The sequence below is a fragment of the Xiphophorus maculatus genome, chromosome 24, assembly GCF_002775205.1.
Source record: "Xiphophorus maculatus strain JP 163 A chromosome 24, X_maculatus-5.0-male, whole genome shotgun sequence".
Lineage (NCBI taxonomy): Eukaryota > Metazoa > Chordata > Actinopteri > Cyprinodontiformes > Poeciliidae > Xiphophorus > Xiphophorus maculatus.
Genome location: NC_036466.1, coordinates 1,513,250 through 1,537,240, shown reverse-complemented (window position 1 = coordinate 1,537,240; position 23,991 = coordinate 1,513,250). Strand labels below are relative to the sequence as shown.

The following is a 23,991-nucleotide window of genomic DNA, read 5'->3' as shown; positions in this document are numbered from 1 at the left end:
AACACATGCTTGGCAGATTCAGGGCTACATGCAGGACTTTCTTTGGCTGCCAAGCATGTTGTGATACGGGCTCGCCTTTTACTCAACAGAGAAGGTTGGTCACAGTCAAAGTGATTACTGCTTTGAAGCCTTTTCTCTGGATTAGAGCAAAGTAATTACCCCTTTACTCCTGATGCTCAGAACAAAAGCTGTTATACATCAGGGGTAGCAAGGGACACAGTGACGAAAGCAATGTGTGCGACCAGAGATAACTCGAAGACGAGGGTGTTCACAGAGTCTATATTATAAAAGAGAAAAAGGCCAAGAAGTTAACCGAGTAGACAAGGCAGCATCAGTTACGTTTGTCTCATCCGTTCCCCACACTCAGTGACTTAAACCATTTTTTCTGTAAACAATGCAGCTGTAATGTTTGGTTTGAAAAGCTGGAAACTCTTTATTCTGGTAATCTTTTTAAGGTGACAGTAGGCGGATTTCTTGGTTTGGTTTATGTCTATGTTAAAGTTTCGATCCTACTCTGTGAGTACACCTAGATTTGTTGTTTGCTCTTCTGCCTTTACCATCAAACCGTCTCCAAATTCCAAACCACCCATTTACCCACGGCCATATCTCAAAGAAAAGCAGAAAGCAAACGACTATTCCTCAGGGAAAAGCCTATGGATCATCAGCTGCTGCCTATTCCTTGAAGTTAAACAGTTATCAAGCAAGATTATTGCTTACAAAATAATCTTCAGTGGTTGAGATTGTTTACATGTTGCCTCAACTTCTGCCATAGGGCAAGAAAGGACGTCCTGGAGATGATGGAAGCCCTGGCGCAAAGGGACAGAAGGTACTGCCAATGCAACAACCCTTGAACTACTTGCTTAAGTAGTACAAGTAGTTCAAGGGTTCCACGTTAAATCAAAATCTTTCTTTAGGGTGAAAGTGGTCTCAGTGGACTTCCAGGCCGCGAAGGAGCCGAGGTGAGTCAAGGGTCTTCAGTTTGGTTCAGGAAGTTATGGCCAATGTCTCGTCTTCTTTGACCAAAATCCTTCTCTCTTCTGTCTTTACTTGTTTTAACAAAACTCTCTTGCGCACACAGGGTAAATCAGGATACAAAGGAGAGAAGGTATTGTATGAATTTTAATCCAAACCCCTCTTATGACTCTAAATTCCAAAACAAAGAGTTCCCACGCTGATTTAAAATCATTATAAGTGACAGGAACAGGGGGATTATGAGCTTCAGATATGATGGCATGCAGAAACTTTGAAAACATTGTGGGATTTTATCGTCCTTTGTTTAATCTCAGACCTGCCTGCAATCGTCTGTACATTGTTGTCATCTTCTGCGACTGCAAAGCTCTCAGATTCTGTATATTCTCATGGCATTAATTGTTGCAAAGCAGCTCAAACCTGAACCCATAAACAACAGCATTTTTTGTGTGTAGATGGTGTTTGAGAAAGAACCTAAACTTTTGTTTGTTTGTTTTCTCACAGGGAGAGAGAGGAGAGTGTGGCACACCAGGCGTTAAAGGAGACAGAGTATGTTTGTAGTTATTTCTCATTCCAACTTGACAAAACTATAAAATTTTATATTTTACCGCGATGCCTGATTTGTGAGCTTGAGATGAAAAAATCTACCTCAAACTAAGTATTTGTTTGTTTCAAACGTAATCTACACTTTCCGTCTTTTTATCGTCCATTACATTCATTTCTGAGAGAAACACGTCCTTTTTCAGGGCCCTGAAGGTGTTATTGGTCCAAGAGGAAACCGTGGACTTCAGGTTTGACTTTTTTATATTCTTCCATTCGAATCATTTAAACCCAGCTATTGCTTTTGCACAACCAAATAATATATAGAATTGTCCATTTTAGACCAAGACATCCATAATTATTCACTGTGCAATCACTGAGTCATTCATTGTTTCAGTTGTTGATGTTTTTGTGGATTCTTTGTCACACTTCCATGTTTATGATCATGAAACAAGTGTTAATACTAGACAAACCTGGACCTGAAAGAGCTTCTCCAGCATGAAAAGGCTGTTTAAGGTCATAAAAAATCTCCTTCAGGAATTTATAAAAGGCAAGTCTTCCCATCCGTCCCTCCTTTGGAGGGATTGTTTTTGATTCTACGGTTCTGGCTGCAATCAAGTTTGTCTGTGGCTAGTGAAAATAAACAAAAGAAAAAGAAAATGAACAAAATGTGTTTCATCCCCGTTACTGTGGCAAGAAAACAGCTTTATGTGATTTATTGTGGTTTGTGTTTCATGCTCATCTTTTAACATGTGCAACACCTTTATTTGTGCTCTAGGGTTTGCCAGGTCCACTGGGTGATGTGGGACCTGAAGGAATCATGGGAAAAAAAGTAAGCACGATTTTGAACTTTTTTTTTCTCTTCTTTTGTTCTTTGATGCATGCTAATCTGAGACTAACGACAGAACTTAATGTTTCTCAACAAGCGCTTCTTTTCTTCGTGTTTATATGAAGAAATCACATCATGTGTTTGTTTTTTTAAACGCACCAACATGTGACGACATAAGAAAAAACCCAGTGACGGCCACTCTCAAAAATAACCAACACATTCTGATGTCCAACTTCAAGTCAAGAGTCTCGTGTGTCAGCTTTTAAAACCTTGCGTCACCTTTTTCTCCTTGTGTGTCACATCTAACACACAAGGAACAGCTTCACATCGCCATCTTGCCAATCATCTTTCCCCAGCGGTAGCTAACCAGTGCACCAACTGGGCCAATAATAGATGCTGATAGGAAACCTTATTCCACATCTCTCCCTTATCGACAAATAAGGAGGTCAATCGGGAGGAATAAACCTACCTTGCGATAGACCACGACCTTCAGGACTACTCGGTTTAGTTTTCATATTTGCTACATGTTTTCACTAAAGGTTTTTTTTTTTGTTCTTTTGAAAACTGCTGGCTTTTTCCACGCTGCCAAGCTACCATGTTGCTAAGGTAACACCACGAGCTTACAATCTCGATTGAAAAACTTACATAGAGAAGAGGTTTTACAGTCGGTAACGCTGGTTACCGCTGGTTTTACAGTCGGTAACGCTGGTTACCGCTGGTTTTACAGTCGGTAACGCTGGTAAGATGCAAAACATCTGACGACCGTTTGGCAGTGGCTCCGAAACGTTTCTGGCCTTGCCAGGCTTCCTTTACAAGTCTGACCTTGAAAAATACAAGATGAGTTACAGGATTGGGCCTGTTTCTGCAACAGTTTACTGTTAATACTTTGAAAAAAAAGTGGGAAGGAGTCTACTAACTAGGTAGAGGCAAATTGATTGCATTGGATTTTATTTAAGGGTGTCAAGGTAAACTGAATACTAATCCCGAACACATTTTTAGTAAAATATATGGAAGTTTGTGATTGCAACTAAGAGGTATAAATACTTTTGCAAGGATCTGTTTCTTCCTGAACCTTGAAGCTTCGTCTCACTGAAGATAAACCAGAGATTTTCCATCCCGTCTTCAGCTGAGGCCTCTTTGTTGAGGTTCAACTACACAAACATAATTAGGATAATTACTTCGTCATCCATTTTTTAAAATTTATCTTCCCGGTGACAGTGATTACCTCCACTCATCAGTGCCTGTACGGCGTCAGCTAAAGATCAACCAAGTTAAACATCTCTACTGTCTAGACTTCAGACGTCACCGTGTCCAGTTTGTCTCCAAAGCATATCAAAAATACTCGTATATTTTTTGCCAGTCATGTACAGCTGACATAAGAACAATATGCAATGAAAACAAAATCTGCAGAAAATGTGGCTATTTTATTTGTGCTTGCACTTTTGAAACATTAAAAAAAACAGAATTGTCAAAACAGCCATGTGTGCAGACAAAAAAACAAGACTTGTCATCAAAGCAAATGGCTTTGGAAAAGGAAATGAGCTGCTTGTGATGTGAACACTATTCCCTGATGATTAACGTGTCCTTGAAGCCATAAACATCTTATAAGAAAATAGTCAAGACGTCAGCGCTAGTCGTGAGAGTGACGAGGGGAAGTTATGTGGATCACTCAGACCACATAACTATTTTTTTTTCATATAGTTGTACTCTTTAGCAGCACAAATGCCTAAACAGTGACCAGTCCCGCCATTTTACATGTCTAAGTTACGACACAGGGGCGTACTGTCCCAGTTCTCACAGTTTTGCACGCTTGTGCACTGAACCCTTATGTGTACTGTAACGCTTGGGTTGTGTTTAAGGGAAGAAAGGCTGCAGACTCGTCAGGACGGTCAAAAACTCACAACCGCACTGGTAATTCTACAATGTTGTCCTTTCATAAACACTCTCTTCACCAACCTTACAAAGCCCGGTTGAACGGCTGCTATATTATCAAACATGAAAATGCGCAGAGTCCAAACAACCCGTAACGTTACTAAAAGTTTGGGAGCTAACATGTCCGTCTCAGTCCATATATCTATCTGTAGCACGTTTCTCCCACTCTCTACAGAGAAGCAGTGGCGCATACTTGTGACATCATTAGCAATACTAGCATATCTTAAAGAGACACTACACAATTACGTCTGTTACAGCAGCGCTCCACAACCTTTTTAGTCTCGGGGACCAGTCAGCCCTTCACAAGCTCAATTTTGACACGCAAGACGTAACCGGTAAAATCCGGTTTAGGATTTTCAAAATAAAACATCTGGTAGTAGTTCATTATTTCTTGCGCGGCCCGGTACCAATTGGTCCGCGGTGGTTGGGGACCACTGTGTTACAGTACTTCCACTGAATCCACACTTCATAGGGGCGCGCACTAAGCATGGACCTTACCAGAGGGGCCGCTTTTCATTGGCTGATGCCCGTTTTACGAGGTCACGTGCGTGGCCGTCTCACAAACACACTTAGCTTCCCGTTAGCTAAGTACAGCATAATGGCAGAACTGATACAACTTGTACACCTTGAAGCCTGTCTGCTACACAGTCTGACGTTAGCTAAACAGATCAATATGCAATGTGTCTGTATCTGACATACACTAAAGATTTTATTCTAGCAGAAAAGGCTTTGGACTAAACTGTAACTCATGTTAGCCACGTTAGCACCAAGTACAGCTAGTCAATCAACCATCGCTGTTTCAGGGAAGCGCTGATTAATAATCGAGAAATAAATATCAAGTCTGGAAACTTGATATAGTAACAGACTGAATGTTATGTTTTTAACGTAATCTTTGCTCGTCTTGCGGGCCCAGGCGGTTGCCACGGTAACAGGTGTGCTTAAACTACAAAGAGAGAGATAGAGTAAAAAGGTAGGAGTGGTTTTGAGTTGATCACCTGTTCAGGTTATTTTACCTTTGTTTCCCTTTGTTGTGGCTCATTACAGCCGCTGTAGTTTCTAAACGTTGGACTAATTACCTCGTTCGTTTGTGAGTTTATGTCATTCACAACAAACATCAAATAGAACAAATATATTTCATAAAATTTTAACAAACAAATGGCTTCTACAGCGACAATTATGTGAAATTAAATTAATTATATCCCAGCTTCAGAAGATTTGCCTTTACCTTCTCAGAGCTCTTTGGTTCCTCCTATCAGCCTGTAGCTTCTCATATTGACGTCATCAAGCCAAATTTCAGATCTACCATAACAGACTGACACCTGCTGGCCTCAGGTTTGCAACCAGCTTGACTGAGAAACCAGTAACCTCCTCCCAGATGATGACATGAACTTGTTAGTTCCTCTGTCCATGTAGTAGCTGATATATTGTGAAAATCCGGTAGAAATGATGCACTAATGGAGTCATGTTTACATAGAAACAACGGGCGCGAGGCTTTGTTTGTGAGACTTGCGGTCACGTGGGTCGGTTGTGGGCGGAGCTTGGTAAAAGTAGCAATAATTTCCAGTTCTGACTGGCACCCTTTTTCCATGCTCTCCATTTTTAAAAAAATAAATAAATTCTGAAAATATAAATAACAATTCAGGCCCCTCCCACTGCTGCCAGTCAAATGCGTCAAACGAAAACTGATCTTAACCACTGAGGTGCCTCGGCCAGCTGAGCTAACAGGAGTAGGTAAATAAATGTTTAAATTGATTAATTCGTGTTTAAATGAATTCTTTGTGTGTCTGAGAGTTAATGCTAAACTTTCTAGCATGTTGACAGTTTGTTGACCTAAATAACGTTAGCGATAGCAGCGTTAAATGAAACTGAACTGCTTTCTATAGGTGTTGAACAATATTTCCTCAGAATATGCCGCGTCAAACCAGGTCAAATTAATGTAATAGTTTTTTTTTTCTTTTAAAAAAGGCCATAAATATATATAGCGGCGTATTAGAGTCATTGTAGTTGGAAAAAAATGAGTACATTTTTGAAAAAAAAAAAAAACCCAACTAACTCAGAAATGTTCTAGAAAAAAAACAAATTTCTTACTTTGAAAAGTCGAAAATTTGCTAGGAGAAAAAAACAACAAATAAACCTTGATGGTATATTTCAAAAATTTTGACGTTTCAAACAAAGAACGTTTCTTGAATAAGCATTCAGAGATTAATCTCAAAATTTCTGAGATTTTTGGCAGAGTTTTTTTCCCCTCTATCTTAAATGCCATTCACTTTTAATATGGCTTCCATATTTCTTTATAATACAGTTTTGCCACATATTCAATCTTCTCCAAATTATGCCATTTTGGCAAACCAACAGTATCAATTTTTTCATCTTACAACTTTGTACCGCAATGCTAAAAGTTGAGAGATAAGATATATTTAATGGTACATCTAGTTTACTCGGGGAAAACAGACTGCAACTCTCAATATAAACCCCATATTTTTCATAATAAAAGTTGAATAGCTTGTCTGCATTATTAATTTGGCCTCCAAAAAGGCTTTGCATCTTTAAGATTTTTTCACGAAGGCCAAAACATTCATACCAGATCGTTGTCTTCCACATGTTTGCTCTGTTCCCTACATGGCTTGTGTCAAATTTAAATTTGAAATAGCTTTGAATGAAAACCAAAGCCCCCCTTTTAATTAAGTCCGTACACTAAACATGACTATGACATCATTCATACTCCCTATTTGATCATTTTTAATAATGCCGGGCAACACCACAATGTCTTTGTGAGGAAATTGAAGCTTTTATGGCCTGTCTCCACCTATAACTCAAACACATCAATCAAGTCAGTCGCATTTTTTTTAAACCAGATGCATACGTGACGATCGGTCTGAATCCCGGCGAACAAACGTGTCACTGTTTCAACGACACAAAGTCGCCCCACCGTGATTAAAAAGCGTTCGATTTCGATAGTTTTTTTTCCCTCGGAATATCGCGCAGTAAATAACACTCGCTCTCACGACGCTGACATTTATAACACTTCAGATTAAAATCACCTAACGCTGGCATAAATAACATGAGAAATGTCAAGTATCTCCAAAAGCTCATAAAGCGAATGGGGGGTTGGGGGTAGGAACTATACATTTGAGCGTTTATTGGTGAGTTACGATCCGCCGCCGCTGTGACATTTGAAACTCCTCCGAAGAAGCTCATCTGTTATTAACTTGTCGGCTTATTTGTCGGTTCCTTCTACTTTCAGCCTCCTCTACTGTGTTCTACCTGCCGTTCCTCCCATAAGCACTTACTCCGCACCAAGTGGTCGCCTCCTAATTATTTTAGAAAAATGTTCACGTTAATAGTCTGGCTGTCATCCTACATCACCAAAATAGCAATGTAATGTCTGGCGGGAAGCATTGTCCTAACTTGCTTGGAAAGGGCAATGGAAGGGAGGGGGGGACAAAAAGCACCAGTATGCACCTAGAACAATCTCCACGCCTCTTTTTCCTGCCTCCCATGTGCCCTTTTTGTGAACGCCACAGCTTTGATTTACAGCCACTATGTAGAGAAGCAACAGCTTTTTTAAAAAAAACAATTAAGTCTTAAATCAAGTTTCGTCAATGGACGGTTGAGGTAGGACAAAGCGGGTTGTGTCTGTGGGTTATTTTTGATTTTTCTCGCTCGTACAGAAGGATGAGTGATATGTGGAGAGAATGTACCCATGTTTATCTTTTTAATAGGGGGAGCGGGGGCTTCCTGGACCACCTGGAATCCAAGGTGAGACTGGGATCGGCCTTCCGGGATCAAAGGTAAAATCCGCCGCCTTAATGTTACGGAAAAATCATTTTACGAGAACATAACCACTAGCCTTTTGTGTCTCACCCTGTCTGAGCACTCCCCTCGCTATCTCGCACTCTGCAGGGGGATGTCGGTTTCCAGGGGCAACCGGGGCCTCCCGGCCCTACGGGGATCGGCGAGCCCGGACCACCGGTGAGTTAGAAACGAGGACAAAACGTGTCACTTGTGTATTACAGACAAACAATGTAGACGGATCTGTCGTGCTGCTTCTTACTGTTCCAACCTGCCTCTGTCTGGCTTGTCACTACATGAAATGTGCCTTTTGTTGCACAAAACCAAGAATAACCTTTTAACCTCTCTATAGTAACAATTGTTAACCTCCTGAAATGGCTATAAAACCCTGTAACCACGCACATATTAAAATAATGTTTGTGTTTTCTTACCTTCCTACATCATTAACTGTTATTATCAGGAGCAGAGATGACGTCAGGCAAATAGGAATGGCTTTGGCATTTTGTATTAGCACAGTTAGCATTACTAATGATAAACATTGACAATAGACCTAGTTATCTAGCAGTATTGTGTGTTCAATTAGCTATTCAAAGGAAGTTTCTATCTAAAAGCTCCTTTTAACAGGAAGAAACCTCCAGCCAAACCAGAGCTTGGCTTGGTACAATTGGCCGTCTGCCACTACTGACACAAGGAGAAACAGATGATCTGATTTACTGCTAGTTTTGATGTTCAAGAAAGTAAAAAATTAATAGCAGGAGACGGAGAGCGATTAGTTGACGTCAGCATTATCTCAGCTTCCTCCAGGAAGGAATGAATCACAGCCAAACGAAATGCCAGACCAGATTAGCGTAGATTCTGTAGAGAGAAAAATAACGGAGAGGAAACAAAAAACTTAACAACATAATTGGAGAGTAGTAGAAGACGAAAGTGAGGAAAAGTCGTCAGTTTGTAATCCAGTGGTTTAAGCCTACGGCAGCAGAAAAAGCTCAAGTCATTCTAGCGATAAACTATCAAAAACTGAATTCAAATAAAACAGACGAGAACAATTTGATGAATTTGAAATAGAATATCAGAAGCCTACACCTTTCCTGTCAACATCTTTTCTATATGTGAAAATCAACTCAAAACATGGAATGTTACATTGGGCCACACAATACACTTTAAAAAAGAAAAGATTTCAAAAGTGCTCTTTTTTTTCCTATGGAGGAATAAGTCATGTGCTCTAGCACCACCTAGTGTCTATCTGTGCACTTTGCCTTATAGCAAGCGTCTGATCTTGTTGGAAGGTCAGTTATAAGTTAGTTTTGTGTCATTTCAAGTGTACAAAGATATTTGCACTCAAAACTAGACCAAAAGTAGTTTGGTGTAGTTTTTTTGCTTTGCAGTGAATATGTTCAGTCTTCCTGTTATCTACTGATTTTAAGTCAGAGTTAGTTCCCTCCTCTCCCAAATAGATTTTTGTAAAAGGTCATTTACATGTTTATTTAATTTTTTTCAGGGTCCTCAGGGGCCACAGGGAGTCCAAGGAGAGAGAGGACCGACAGGAGAAGGTATCCCTGGTCCTAAGGTGAGTGGGTGTTCATATTTTTCTTTTTTTTTTTTTTTAAGCCTAAAGCTCCTGGGAGAGACGGTATTTCCTGAAAGTCTCATGCTAAAAGCTTCAGCCTTTCGACCCGTTTTCATGCATCCATGTTCGCTTCACCCGTCTGCCGTCTCCCTCTGACCTTGGCGGGAAAAAAAAAAAATCTCCCGTCTAGGCTCCAGATTCTGGCAGGACATTGACAACGTGTGTGGATAAGAGACATGATACACATGACAGTAAATTCCCCATACGGCGCAGCGGCGCGGCTTCCATTACCTCACACCACGCCGCGGCCTGTCAATCGACCCCAGCAGGAGGAGATGAGAACGTCTCGGCGCGGAGAGGAGAGGATTCAGAAACGGGACGGGGAATGAAAAGGCCAGAACGCCTCCACGGTTCAGCCAGTGACTCAGTCAGAGGGAACTTATAGTCTGCTATAGTGTCTGTGTTTCCTCAGTCGAACACAAGCAGAAAGTCTCCCACATGTGGAAACACATCTTCCTTCATGAGGTTTCTGTTTTCTTAACAAAGATCAGGGGGGATGATGGTATTTTTGTTTCCACTGCGCACACCCCCCCCCGCACGCCCACACACACACACACACGCACACACACGCACACACACACACACACACACACACACAAACAAAAAAACACACTGCTGCTTTTGATTAATCTGAGTAAAACTCTTTGAAGTTTGGAAAAATATTCACTTGTTCCACATTTTTGCTAACATGTGCTACACAGATAAACTTGACTTAACTTTCAAATCTTTCAACTCATCATTTTAACGATTTACTTCCATCCCCAAAGTAGCTCACAGTAACCAGCTCAGCACCTGGTTCACTAATAAATTTGCAGAAAATGATTCATGTAAAACAATATTAAGTCACATCGAGGCTCTTCGTTGTGACATTAAACGAAGCGTGAGTAATCTGCCGAAACGTCTTCCAGCCACGACACGCGTAATTGCTTTTTTTTTGTTGTGTTTTGTTCTCCTGCAATATTTACCAAGCAACTCTGAAACACGAGGTAGGCTTCAGGTGAAATCCTTACTTTACCCTCACACCGAACTGTCATCTAATTCATCACCTGGCGCCGTTGTTCTGAAAAGTAACAGTTTCCACCATAAAAACTGGAGAAGGTGTTTCTCCCCGCCGCTAGATCACCCTCAAGGGTCCTCTTTTCTTTTCTGTCTTTCTTTTTTCCTTCTTTGCTCTTTTTTTTTTTTTTTTGCAACAGCACACTTGGTTGTATTCTCACAGATGGCGTTCCCTCTACAGCAGCGTTCCTCACATGACTTGCCCCGACAAGCTCCAGATTCGCAGCAGCATAACCTTTTTTTTTTCTTTCCTTCTTTTTTTTTTTACACATCATTATCGCTTCTGCTTTGAGCTCCGATCGCGGATTTCTGACAATAAATTGAAACTTCTGGAAGCCTACATGCAAATGCGGCGTTGCCCTTCTAATTAACATACATCTTGTTGTGGCTTCATTTTGTTGTTCCCTGACTTTGGAAAAACCTTGGAAGACTGGTAAAATTTCCTCCAGGTAGAAGATGTGGCACAGGCTCCTTTTTAAAAGTAAATTCAGTTCTCTCCTTCAGGTGGATAGCGCCATTTGATGGAAACCATTACTGTTTCCTGTGTCGCATTTGTGTGTGAATCATTCACAAATTCTTGTTTGTTGAAGCAACCTTGTGTCCAAGTTTTTTTTTGTTTGTTTTTAAACTGATTGATCTTTTCTTGAGTATTCTTTTTTTTAGTTATCCAATGGTTTTATATCAAATATAAAAGTTTTTGGTAACTCCAGGGGAATACTTTGGTATGCACCCTGGGGGAAGCTGGGAATTGGACCACCACCCTGTGATTTATGGAAAGCCTCTTGAGCTTGACCTTTGTGTTCTCAGTCTACCTCAATAACTGTGCAGTAAATCTGCTTTAACGACAGGGATGTGCTTCAGTTTCTGCTAACCAATTTAAAGGGACATTATTATGTATTTACTAGGCACAAAGCAGCATTTCATAGAACAATCAAGTATCTATGTTACATTCAGTTGTTATAAAAATGCTATGTATATATCAAATAAGACTTAAAAGAAAGCTTAAGCCTTGAAATTGTGGCTCTGTCTCTTTAAAAACTCCTGCTTTTTCTGAAACATGAAGACATCACAACATTGCTCCTGTATTAACGTTTTTACCAGCGTTGCACTGAGAAGTAACTCGTATATTAAGCTCAGCAGATGCGCTGTTCCACCATTGTTTGCTAATTGCTGCTGGCTAGTCTGAAGGATTTGAGAAGGGGAGTCATGAGGGAGTCCTGCGCTGTGAGGCGGAACCTTGGAGCTTCGTCCTCGAAGGCGGAGCCAAGTCCAACCAGCCTGCGCTTTGAACATTTGAATGGTTGCCACGGGAGATTAAAGATTTCCCAAACGTGTATGAAAGAATCAAGGCAACACTCTGGATATGTTTCTGATGAGGGAATAACATTACAACATGATGTACAGCTAAAAATAAAAATCAATTATACATCATTTGTCACTTTAAGGACACTTTAAGATAATGTGCATCTTCACCTCTAAAAATCTTATGGCTCTTTGTAAATTGAGAAGAATTGCCTTTTTTGTTTTCTACTTTAAAATCACTAGTATTAGTGAACCTGATGTTGCTGAGTTCATCTGTATTACATCTTGACTGAACTGGACTTCTCCATATTGGAATTTATCGGGCTGAATAAAACGGTATTGACCGGAAGTCCTGTGGGTTAGAATTGGACCTGTTTAACTATGTTGCTTGGTGCTTTGCGGTGACTGATAATTGAAATTGTGAATGTCTATGTTTCTTTTTTATTTATGGTCTTCTTTGTTTCAGAAATCAGAAACTTTAATCTACAGCTTTTAACCAGAAATATATCATAAATCCTTTACTTGCCCTCTGTACACATTCAAAACGTAGTTCTATACGCTCTATGTGAATATTACATTACAGAGGTTACTGAAGGTAAGCTTTTATGTGTCTGAGTGTAGCTTTTATGAAAGCAACTATCAAAGACTTTTTTTTCTTCCCCCTTTTGCTGATATGTGGCATATGGTCTTGCTTTGCCATTCCTGTGAGCACATCTGATATCTCAAAAAGTCAAAACGCAATAACTTCTCTGTCCGCCTTCACAGGGTGAGCGAGGCATAGAGGGGCCGCGGGGGCCCAGAGGACAGCCGGGCCTAGGAATCAAAGGAGACAAGGTAGAGTACAGAGAGGCCATAAATGAGGCGCCGTGCTGAAAAGACTTCACAAAAGCGGAGAACGCGAGAAAGCTAAAGCCCTGTTGTGAAGGAGGCCAAAAGTTGCCAGAGCCACCGATAAATGCACTGAGCACGGCGTTATATAGGAGGTCACAGTCTACAGGCTATGAATTGAGGTTACAGCTTGAATGGTGTAGGAGGACTGCAGTTTTATGGTTTGGGCTGTTGAATGTGGGAACATTAACACTCTACTGGCGCATTCAGACACCAGTGGAAAGGTAAGTTTTTTATTTGTCGTAGTGCCTTGCAGATACTCGCATGTATCAGAATAGCTTACGACTCACAGATGTAGACATGGGTTGGAAGTACTGAACTGATTTGCAAACAGGATTCTAAAGTCACAAGAAATATTTTTTAGCATTTATATGGCATGAAGATATTGGGTGGGGGGAGAGGGCTAAGCCAAACTAGATCTGTATGGAACAAATAAAGTTGGGTGCATTCCAAACGTTATACATAATGAAAGGTTGAGGCTGAAACTGAAGGGTGATTCACTGACAAACTATGAGCATGTATGGGGTATAATTTTTTTAAACTTCATTCTTATAGGGGGATTTTGGCCCTCCAGGGTTTCCAGGGCCCCTGGGCCTTCCAGGTCTAGGCATCCAAGGAGAAAAGGTATGTAGCTGGTTGTTAAGCTAAGTGCTATATATGCAACCTCTTTATGAAATTGTTCATTAGGCCTGAAGTTGACCGGATTTGGTTATTTTTTACGTGACACCTGTTTTTCTACTTTGACTTACCAGTACTTATTGCCTTTACCCTTCGTTCCCTATATGTGCCAAATTGCAGTAGAACAGGCGTACCTAATAAAGTGGATGGTTGATGTGTTTCAAAGTAGCAAAAGTCCATGATATGACAATGGTAAATTTATAAAACAATAACACAATAGCATCTTAGTGAAGCTAACTCTGTGGTTAGTTATAGAACACCTAGAATTTAGCTGTATAAGCAAAATCCAAGATTTTATTTGATTGTGAACCCTGCATGATAATTTAAATTGTAGAATTTAAAATTCAATTTTAATTTTATATACACTCAAATTTATTTTAATGTATTATTGAAATAAATGTATTAAATAAATTGCCTATATGTAAATAAATTCATATCGCCTTCGTCTTCAATTTCTTTATATCTTCCTTTCAGGGAACAGAGGGCCCCAGGGGGCCACCTGGAATAAGAGGCCCCCCAGGAGAGGGCTTTTCTGGACCCAAGGTTTGTCCTACACATTATTTTTATCAAACTTGAATTTACTTGTCACATCATAAAATATGTGTTAAACCAGCAAAGCTTGTAATAGAGATAAAGAACCTGTGGACTTTTTGGTTTTCCTTTACTGCATTAGTTGATTTAAAATAAGGAGAAGATTAAAAGTAAATTTTCAGGAACAGCTTATTAAAATCTAAGTTAATTGAGTACATTTTAGTAAATAATGCAGAGGACGACTGTACCAGTTTTCAGCATTAAGCAGCATTTGAAACGATGAACTTTATCCCACACAGGGAGACCAAGGGCTGCCAGGAGAAGTGGGGGCTCCAGGAGAAAGAGGAGCTGGTGAGCCCGGTGCTAAGGTGTGTCGCTGTTCTTTTTAATTAAAAACCAACATAAACCAATCAGTTAAGGTCTCATTCACACTGGATCAAGACCACTCTGTTCTTCTGTTCTTCTGGATCTGCTCCATCGTTCCTCTGAATCTAAAATGGAACCCTGATTTTGATGTGAAGGCACTCTGAACACCAAATATATATATATATATATATATATATATAATGTTTTTGCTGCTTTCATGGCCATTCTACTACAGTTCTACCAACAAAGGTAGCAGAAATTGATTTGGATATTTCCTACCAACCTGCTGAATTGAAACATGGGAGGTTTCTGCTCCCCCACCATCAGTTTCAGCCTTACTGTGAAGACGAAAGCACCAGTATTTCATCTGCCTCTTAGCAGCCTTACAAAATACAGGAGAGTGTTCTTGTTTTCTGTATCTCCAAAGACCATCCATATTCTGGCTGGTATTTCATTTCATAGTTTGGTCATTGTCTGGTGTGAATGTGGCCTAAGTTTAAAATGGCGTTAACGTCTGCAGCAGTCCAAACACTTTAAATGACCCAGAAACCTTTCTGTAGGGTGAACCAGGATCACCAGGACTGTCAGGTTTGCCTGGACTTCCTGGAGAGGACGGAGCTCCAGGACAAAAGGTAGTTTGACGGATTTCCTCTAGAGCTCTATAAGAAGTGAACGACAAGTTTGTTGAATGTCGGAGTTTGTGGCTCTAGGGTGAACCAGGAGCTGTTGGTCTTAGAGGTCCAGAAGGTTCGCCTGGGATTGGCACTCAGGGAGAAAAGGTAAACAGTTTAAGGTTTTCTTCCTTATATTTTTCAATATGATGTCATTTTCTTGATGTGTTTGTCGGTGGACGATTGTTTGCTTATGCCACAACGGACATGGTCCCTAGCAACATATTGGACATGAATGTTTTGGCTTTTTATTGCAATCTAGAGGAATTAAATTAAGATCTTTTTTCCCCTTTATTCATTGTGTACCTTTTAGCATTTTCATATTGACTTTCTTGTTTTTTTTTCCCACTCTGGAACCTTTTTTTCTAAAAGAAAGAAGCCTCGTGCATAAAGTACGCAAGTGGTATTGAGGGTTTCCACCAGAAAACCTGCTGATCCTGGTGGTAGACATGCTAGGGCCGTCCACCAGTGACCCATCGTGTTTTTGTATTAAAAAATGTTAAAGTTAAAAACAAATTGGAGGTGCCTGAGCAGGGATCATAATTTGGCCAACAGACACACTTGGTGCGCATCCCCTCACTCCCAGGGCAATGTGCCAAGGATAAACCTAGCTTTATCCATTGTTGTTGTCATTGTTACTGCTATATATAAGACCTTATATAAAATAAACAACAGGTAACCTGGTGGGGAAGGCAAATAAAGCCTGGTGGCCCGCCAGGTTTTGGGGAAACCCTGGTATTTCTTTTATTACGTCTGTCATTTATTACAAAAACTTATTTTTTTTACCTGTATGTACATTAATAAATGATGAGTTTAGGGTTATAATTATCACATAAGCAACTCCATAAACAACCATATTCCTGACATTGTTGCTCAGGGTGACCAAGGCCAAAGAGGAATAAGAGGGTTGACAGGTCCGCCTGGCATTGCTGGACCCTCAGGACCAAAGGTAGGAAACCTTTGAGCCGTTATTAGATAAAACCGTAGACAGTCTATGACATGATCAAGACCAATATGCTAATTAAAGGCTGGGATTTAATAATACTGTTGCATGAATCTCTAATCAGGGAGAACCAGGGTCACAGGGACGGCCCGGTTCTGCTGGACCACCGGGACGTTTCATCACCGGACCCAAGGTATGCGCTTTCAGTTTGAAAAAAACAAACATGCAATTCCTGCATATTTTTATTTAGGTGAAAATTATATCCCAGTTTGTTTTCAGTGAAAGCAATTATCACTTGTTTCGCAAAGATGTCATTATAGTTCAAGTGAGGAAAATATGAATTATTCCCTGAAGAAAAACAATCAAGTTCCTGTAGCGTACATAATAGGGAAAGAACTGTGAAATAGTTAAAAAAAAAAAAAAAAAAAGCAAGAAAACTGGGGTGAGGTTCATGATTAGCAAAAACAGTAATAGAGATACTGTGAAAATAAATTCCTGCTTGGTAAGGCTTAGATATTAAATAGAAGTTTTCTGACAGATACATAGAATAATGTCAGCGACTTCTGTTTATTTACAACCATAATTAAACCTTCCACTTAAAATGCTTTAATCAACAAACTCACTAAGCTAGTAACACCCAACTAAACACCAAAATATCAGAATTAAACATTGAATAACTTGTAGAATGATATATAGTAATAACACAGTGAAGTATGAGTGTGGATGCTTCACGCTGCAGTAGGTGTCCTTTACAAAAATGTATTTTTGACATATGATCATCGTCTGGGAATTTGGTAAACAGAAGCAAATTTGTTCTACAGGAAGAAGGGTTTAGTTTGATTTATTTTATTTTATTGTACCCCTCCAGGGGGTCTTTTGTGGCTCTAGTGTCCCTTATATGATAGTAGGCTGACAGGAAACTGGGAAGGAGAGGGGGGAAGACATGCGGCAAATATCATCGGGTCCGGGAGTCGAACCCGCGACGGCCACGTCGAGGACTGAAGGCCTCCAAATACGGGTCGCGCTAACCACTACACCACCACGGCACGCCCCTAGTTTGATTTATTTTAAGACTTTTCCCCTAGGTTGATGAGTGTTTTCATTCCAGTTCACTTGAAATACTCCAGAGTGACCACAAGGGGGAGCGAGTGAAGCTTCAGGACTGTGGACACCCGACTCCATCCCTTAAAATCACCAATGGACATTCTGAGTTGTAGAGCTTATTAAAAAAGCTTCTCATACATAGAAATAAGCATTTGGTTGACATGGTTACTCATCAAACTAAACATTTCAGAAACTTTGAAAATTGTAAATATTGAAATTGTAATAAATCTATACGCAACAATCTAACTAATTACTGTTAGGAACATTTATATTCTTCCTTTTTCATCACAACTTTAATTTCCTTTGATTATTTATTTCAAACATATTCACAATTCAAATACCACGGTACATATTCAATAACTATTTGTTTGAACAGGAGGTAGGCAGAAAATGAAGCTTATGTAACACCACTCCATTTCTTTTACACATGTCTGACTTTCCAAATTATTCTGTATTTAAAGAAAAAAAATCCCCAGAAAATAAACAATTTTAAAAATTCTTTCACAATAATGAAAGAAGAAAAATTTGGACCTAGTTAAAACAGCTAAGTATGTGTAGTGTGTGTATCTTTGCCAACTTAATCTGAAAAGTTCATGTCTTAAAACGTTGCAGGGCGATCCTGGACCAGGTGGACCTCCTGGTCCAATCGGCGAGACTGGCTTTGGACTGCCTGGCCCAAAGGTAATAAATTTGTTGAACTAAAAATTGAACTAAAATGGAAATAATCATAAAAACAAAAAACTATAGGCTTGGATTAACAAATACATTATGACTCAGTAGCATTTATTTGGAAAATCAATTATGAGCTAGCATTGATGGGAGGTTGATTGAGCTCCACAGGTATAGAACTGGAAGAAGTTAAACATTTTGTTGTAAACCATTGCATTGAACATTATCCTCTGTATGAAAACTGGAAGTTCTTGTTCTGTTTTAGGGCGATCGAGGTGACTCGGGCCCCGCAGGTCCATTTGGCCCCAAAGGAGACGGCTATCCCGGCCCCATGGTGAACGAACCAAATCAAGCCATTCATCACACATTAAACCCAGTTTTATATGGCCTCTCTCATGTTTCCCACTTTATGTTCATCAGATCCAGCTGTCCATCCATCTGTTAGACGTTTATTAACCAAACGTTTCAGAAGATGTTCCGTACACAACCTGCAGTTAAAACTCAGAACAGAGACAAAGAGGCGAGATTTATAATCAGGCAAATCCTCATCTAGAAAAAAAAAATCCCCCCCAAATACATAGATAGTAGTTGAGATATAATATTTTACTGACTGTTTTGTAGAGATCTAGATTCATCATTATTGTTAGAAGTGTAAACAAAAGGGGTATGGGATTGAAAAGCTGGATAACATTCTGTTGATTGGTTGTTTAGGGTCCTCCTGGTCTGCCGGGGCTTCCTGGAGAACCCGGGTCAGAGGGCGTGGGCTTCCCAGGACCAAAGGTGAGAAAATGTCAGAATCAGAGAGAAACCAACAGCCTTCCTTTATGACTCCTGGACCCCAAACAATTCTCATTTAAGAGAGAGAGTAAACTTTTGGAGCCATTGAAATTGAAGGTTCCTCCAGGAAATCTTTATTGTGGCCAGTTTCCACTCTCTGGTTAGCCAATTCCATTTTCTCTTTATAACTGCCTGGTTTCCAAATATCTAAATGTTTGGTCCTCCAGGTGTCTACTAAGTTTGTCTCCAAATTAATTAATTTCTTTACAAATCTAACAAACATCCTGTGGCAGAGGGATTTCTTTTGTACTCAGAGTAGTGAATGAAAGGACTAAAGTAGAAAAAAGACCAGCATTCCCCTAAATGCTGCCGTCTATTTAAAAAACCCTGTGATGGTGCGTTTCCTGATCAGGAAAACATTGGACTTTTGAGTTTCTGTCCAGGGCAAGTATGGTGGCCAGCCAATGTCGCGCTGCGTCTCCAGTTTTTAGGGAATATGTATAAAATTCCTACTTTCATAAGGATCTTTTTTATTTAAAAAAATCTAAATTGCACTAAATTAGAGTAAAAGAATGAAGATAAACTCTGGTTCATTTCAAAAACCTTTAGATTAAACATACAAATGTACAATTTTAGACTCCCTGCTTTTGCGTTTTGTTCTGTCGTTTTTCAAGATGAGCAGGTTCATGCAGGTTCTGTAATGCCAAAAATCCCCCTGAATAAAATGGCATAACACACATAATGTTGCAATATTTCAGTCACAAAATGTTGGTAAAACTGTATTACAGTTGATATACAGACTAAATGTTTTTGCTCTGTACTTGCATTTTCAGTGTCAGTGTTCCTGCTGAGCATCTTGTGTGTTTCACAACTTTTTCAGGGGGACATTGGATTCCGAGGGCCGCCAGGTTTACCCGGACCCCCAGGGGAAGGCGTCCAGGGACCTCTGGTAGATTCACAGCCATTTTGAAACCTTTGTTTTCATCCAAGTGTTGGGTTTCCATTTCTAACTTTCTCCTAATCTTCGAAATTACAAAGTTTGAACTTAAGTCCTGCAACCATGATTTGAAAGCAGGATTTTAGGGTTTGACATTCTCCCAATTTCAACCATGAATCTCAAAATATCTGATTGATAAAATAACATACATATGAAGTTAAATTATACAGTGATTTAAATTTCAAATACAAATTTGAAAAGCTAGGTGTGAGGTTTCTATTTGGCAGTTCTGTTTTCTCTCTTTGTTTCAAACAAGTAACAAGAAAATAATTAACAAAATAAAACTCAGAAAGCAGAGAACAAGATACAAATAGAGATAGAACATGTAAAGAACATATCAGCTCCTGAAAGAGCCGGTATGTTCTTTACGCCAACATATCAGCCAATTGATGTTGGCGCGTTAGCATTAGTTTATGCTAAATATCAGGTTGGTGTTAAGGCTAACCTTTTAGTTAAGGGTGTCCACCTCTTCAGTTTACAGATGCTGTCTTTTTTTTTACCCCTCCAGGGGGTCTTTTGTGGGCTCTAGTGTCCCTTTTACAAAAGTAGGCTGACAGGAATGGGAAAGGAGAGGGGGGAAGACATGCGGCAAATGTCGTCGGGTCCGGGAGTCGAACCCGGGGCGGCCTCGTCGAGGACTCAAGGCCTCCAAATATGGGTCGCGCTAACCGCTACGCCACCACGGCACGCCCACAGATGCTGTCTTTGACATGTAAGCTGTATGTCCAGCAAAACGTGGTTCCACAAACGAGGGGAGATGTGCCACACTTTCCCGATTTTAACATTTGAAAAACCTTCAATCATTTCCTTCTTTTCCCACAATCATCCTCTGCTTAGGTTATGAAACCTTCAAATTGGAAAAACGTGGAACTATCACAATTAGCCTATGCAAAAAGCCCCATCTATTTCACTTTGTGCATCGTATTTATTAAGGAGCAACACCGCTTCGTCACACGTGCAAACATATCGTCCGCCTGTTCATTTGTTCAGCGTATTTTATATAATCACCCCCACAGCACTATCATGAGAGCAGGGTGTGAATCTCTACAGACACATGTGTGATGAGGAACACTTGTCCTAACAGGCATTGATTGAACAACACCCCGTCTGTCCTCACAGATCCCACTCTTGTCCCCCGTGGGCTTCAGACCGGTGCCTCCGCAGGCCGGAGCGCTTCCACACTCATTTGCAGTGGGCAAGATTTAATTAGGGACTTGGATAAAGTTACCAAAGGCAGAACAAAGTGTGGAAGCACATCATGATGACAGATGTCAGGCATGGTTCATGCTGTCTAAATGATGTTAGGCACGAGTCATGCTGGGAAAGATGGGTTTTTATTTTAAGCTAACTTTAATAGCTATATCTAAGATCCTAATGCTGAAATTTCCTTGGAGTTCCCCTGGACTGACGAGATAGAAGTAGATTTCTTTGAAAGGTGTGTCTCCTGTGCCATAACACTAATAAATTATTTGAGAAAGAGGACATCAAGCTAATAGTCAAACAAGGTGGTAGTATTTTATTGAGGGGAAATTGCATATTGTAATAGTTCCAAAGGGGAAATTGCATATCTTAATAGTCTGGGGTTGCCTTGCACGGTGGCCCAGATGTCTCATGTCAAATACAATTGCCGCAACACAAATAGTAAATCCACAAAGGGAATACAAACGCCACAACAGAAATGTGTTTGTGTGTTGTGGCTTTGGTATTTGTATTTGGGCCACCGTAGCTTTGCTACTTCATGACCTGAACGACTTCCTGTAAGTGATGGAACTATGAATTCTGCTCTCCACCAGAAGGTCCAGCAGGATAATGGCTGTTGTCAGTAACCATAAGCTCAAGAACATTTGGGTTATGCAGCTGGACAATGGCCTGTATGGCGCCAGAGGACCCCAAACGTTTCACTCTACATGCAGTCATTCGCCCATTCACACACACATTCACACGCCGGTGGTGGCAAGCTACTGGTTAATAACCACAGCTGCTCTTGGTCAGTCGGACAGAGGCGAAGCCGCCATGCACCAATGGAACCGGGTTCTCTGACCACCACCAGCAAGCAAGGTGAGGGAAGTGTCTTGCCCAAGGACACAACAACACTGGTGGACACAGCCAATTGCAGAACAAACTCCTACGTCGGTCACCACCCTCGTCCCAATGATCCAATGCACACCAACACTTTCACTTCCACATGGTTAAAAACATGACCTTAAAAAGACGGGTTATGTTTCATTATGCAAAGACCAAAATATCTTTACATTGATGTAGAAGACTCATTGCTTTCTATTGTTTTTTGCCACCTGGGATGTCACAACCAGTTATTATATTTAGGCAATTACTTTTTCACATAAGGCCAACCAGCAACCCTCTTATCTTCTGAAATCCCACCCATCTTCACCTTTTCTAAAGACGATTCTGGGATTAAGAACAGGAAATCAACTAAAACAGTTTTTATTTTCTTCAAATAATCGTCTGTCTTCTTTGTTGCAAACTTTGTAAAGTGTTTCTGTACCAATAAAGTTATATATTCACAGACTATAAATGTGCATATTTTAGTGATATGGTACGGCAGTAGTGGCAGAATGTGATGTTTTTGCAGGGTAACCCCGGGCGACCAGGTCCACCTGGCCCAGCAGGGCCACAGGGACTAGGACTTCAAGGCCCCAAGGTAGGCTGTCATTATGAATTGACTCTATTAATATTTTTATGTATTTCATCTAGGGGTTAAATATGGCCTTGTGACTTACTATTTGAACATTGTTTGTGCTTCAGGGTGAACAGGGGGCCCAGGGTGTGACAGGACCCAGAGGTGTACCTGGGGAGGGCTTTCCAGGAGCCAAAGTCAGTCAATATGTTGACCTAAACCTTTCGCGTGTCACCTGTAAAGGCTCATTGCAACTGTTGTGTTTTGATTTATGCGTCAGGGTGACCGGGGATCATCAGGAGAGAGGGGGCTTAAAGGATTCAAGGGAGAAATAGGAGATTCGGGAATCCCGGGGCAACCTGTGAGTGATGTTTTGCAATTACATTGAGCCTGAAAAAATGTGTTTGAACACTTGATTGTGTTCTGGTTGTGATGTAGAACCAAGACTTCCTCCTATTTAAGATAGTATTTATCTGGTAGATTAACCTTGTGGCTCTCAGCACTTTGACAGTTTTCTTCCTGATTGAGTTCATTGCATCCTTATCTTAGGGTCTTCCAGGCATAAAAGGGGAAGCAGGCCTCACTGTGAGTCCCACTCCTTCCTATTGTTTCTCATCAGTTATTTACCATGGCCACTTATGAGCTCATGTTCTGACAATGTATTAATTTCAGAGAGAGGACATCATTCGAATGATCAAAGAGATCTGTGGTAAAGTATCTTCTGATCTTTCGCTTGTACGTATAGCATTAGCAGCGAAAACGTAACGGGAGAGGGTTTCGCTTCTGTCTGGCCTTATCTGCAGATGGTTAGATCAGATTTCACTTACTAAACCTCGTCAAAGTGACATTTCAGCCATGATGTCATTCTAGGATGTGGGATCAAGTGCAAGGAGAAGCCCATGGAGTTGGTGTTTGTCATTGACAGTTCAGAGAGCGTGGGGCCCGATAACTTTGAGATCATCAAGCGTTTTGTGACCACTCTGGTGGATCGGGTCACGGTAGGCCGCAACGCCACAAGGATCGGTTTGATATTGTACAGCTTGGAGGTGAAATTGGTGTTCAACTTGGCCCGCTACAACACCAAAGAGGACATCAAGGAGGCCATCAGGAACATCCCGTACATGGGCGAGGGCACCTATACCGGGACAGCCATCCGGAAAGCCACGCAGGAGGCCTTCTATAGCTCCCGCCTCGGCGTCAGCAAGGTGGCCATTGTGATTACCGACGGGCAGACGGACAAACGGGAGCCGGTCAAGCTGGATATAGCCGTGCGGGAAGCCCACGCTGCCAACATCGAGATGTTCGCCCTGGGGATTGTGAACACGTCAGATCCAACGCAGGCCGACTTCCTGAGAGAGCTCAACCTGATCGCGTCGGACCCGGACAGCGAGCACATGTTCCTGATCGATGACTTCAACACTTTGCCAGGTGATTTTCCTTTTTTTACAAAGAAATATTTAAATATTTTTTCTTAGAGCCAAGCTAAGAAAAACACAATAACTAAAAAACAGAATAAACTCGTATAAAGGCATCATCTTATCCAATAAAATCTCAATTTTGTTCTTGTCAGTTTATAACTTTATTCTCGAAATGTGTTTATATTTTTTTATTGTGGCCCTAATACTATATTTGTGAAGTCTACAACTAATATTTGTACTGTCAGATTTTCCATAAGAGTGGTG

At 40.6% G+C, this 23,991-nt stretch overlaps 1 protein-coding gene across 1 annotated transcript in view; it reads left to right on the top strand.

Moving 5' to 3' along the window:
* The window catches only part of LOC102237553 (collagen alpha-1(XXVIII) chain-like), a 36,505-nt gene that overhangs the window by 6,469 nt on the left and 6,045 nt on the right, over window positions 1-23,991 (top strand). Inside the window, exons 6-32 of the mRNA XM_014472139.2 lie at window positions 773-826; window positions 915-959; window positions 1,079-1,105; window positions 1,474-1,518; window positions 1,716-1,760; window positions 2,288-2,341; window positions 7,993-8,061; window positions 8,174-8,242; window positions 9,561-9,629; window positions 12,813-12,881; window positions 13,491-13,559; window positions 14,088-14,156; window positions 14,444-14,512; window positions 15,071-15,142; window positions 15,221-15,289; window positions 16,059-16,130; window positions 16,249-16,317; window positions 17,841-17,909; window positions 18,163-18,231; window positions 18,609-18,677; window positions 19,555-19,623; window positions 22,265-22,333; window positions 22,438-22,506; window positions 22,590-22,670; window positions 22,859-22,894; window positions 22,982-23,018; window positions 23,180-23,737. Coding sequence (XP_014327625.2) covers window positions 773-826; window positions 915-959; window positions 1,079-1,105; window positions 1,474-1,518; window positions 1,716-1,760; window positions 2,288-2,341; window positions 7,993-8,061; window positions 8,174-8,242; window positions 9,561-9,629; window positions 12,813-12,881; window positions 13,491-13,559; window positions 14,088-14,156; window positions 14,444-14,512; window positions 15,071-15,142; window positions 15,221-15,289; window positions 16,059-16,130; window positions 16,249-16,317; window positions 17,841-17,909; window positions 18,163-18,231; window positions 18,609-18,677; window positions 19,555-19,623; window positions 22,265-22,333; window positions 22,438-22,506; window positions 22,590-22,670; window positions 22,859-22,894; window positions 22,982-23,018; window positions 23,180-23,737 — 2,161 coding nt within the window. The remainder of the gene's footprint in view (window positions 1-772; window positions 827-914; window positions 960-1,078; window positions 1,106-1,473; window positions 1,519-1,715; window positions 1,761-2,287; window positions 2,342-7,992; window positions 8,062-8,173; window positions 8,243-9,560; window positions 9,630-12,812; window positions 12,882-13,490; window positions 13,560-14,087; window positions 14,157-14,443; window positions 14,513-15,070; window positions 15,143-15,220; window positions 15,290-16,058; window positions 16,131-16,248; window positions 16,318-17,840; window positions 17,910-18,162; window positions 18,232-18,608; window positions 18,678-19,554; window positions 19,624-22,264; window positions 22,334-22,437; window positions 22,507-22,589; window positions 22,671-22,858; window positions 22,895-22,981; window positions 23,019-23,179; window positions 23,738-23,991) is intronic.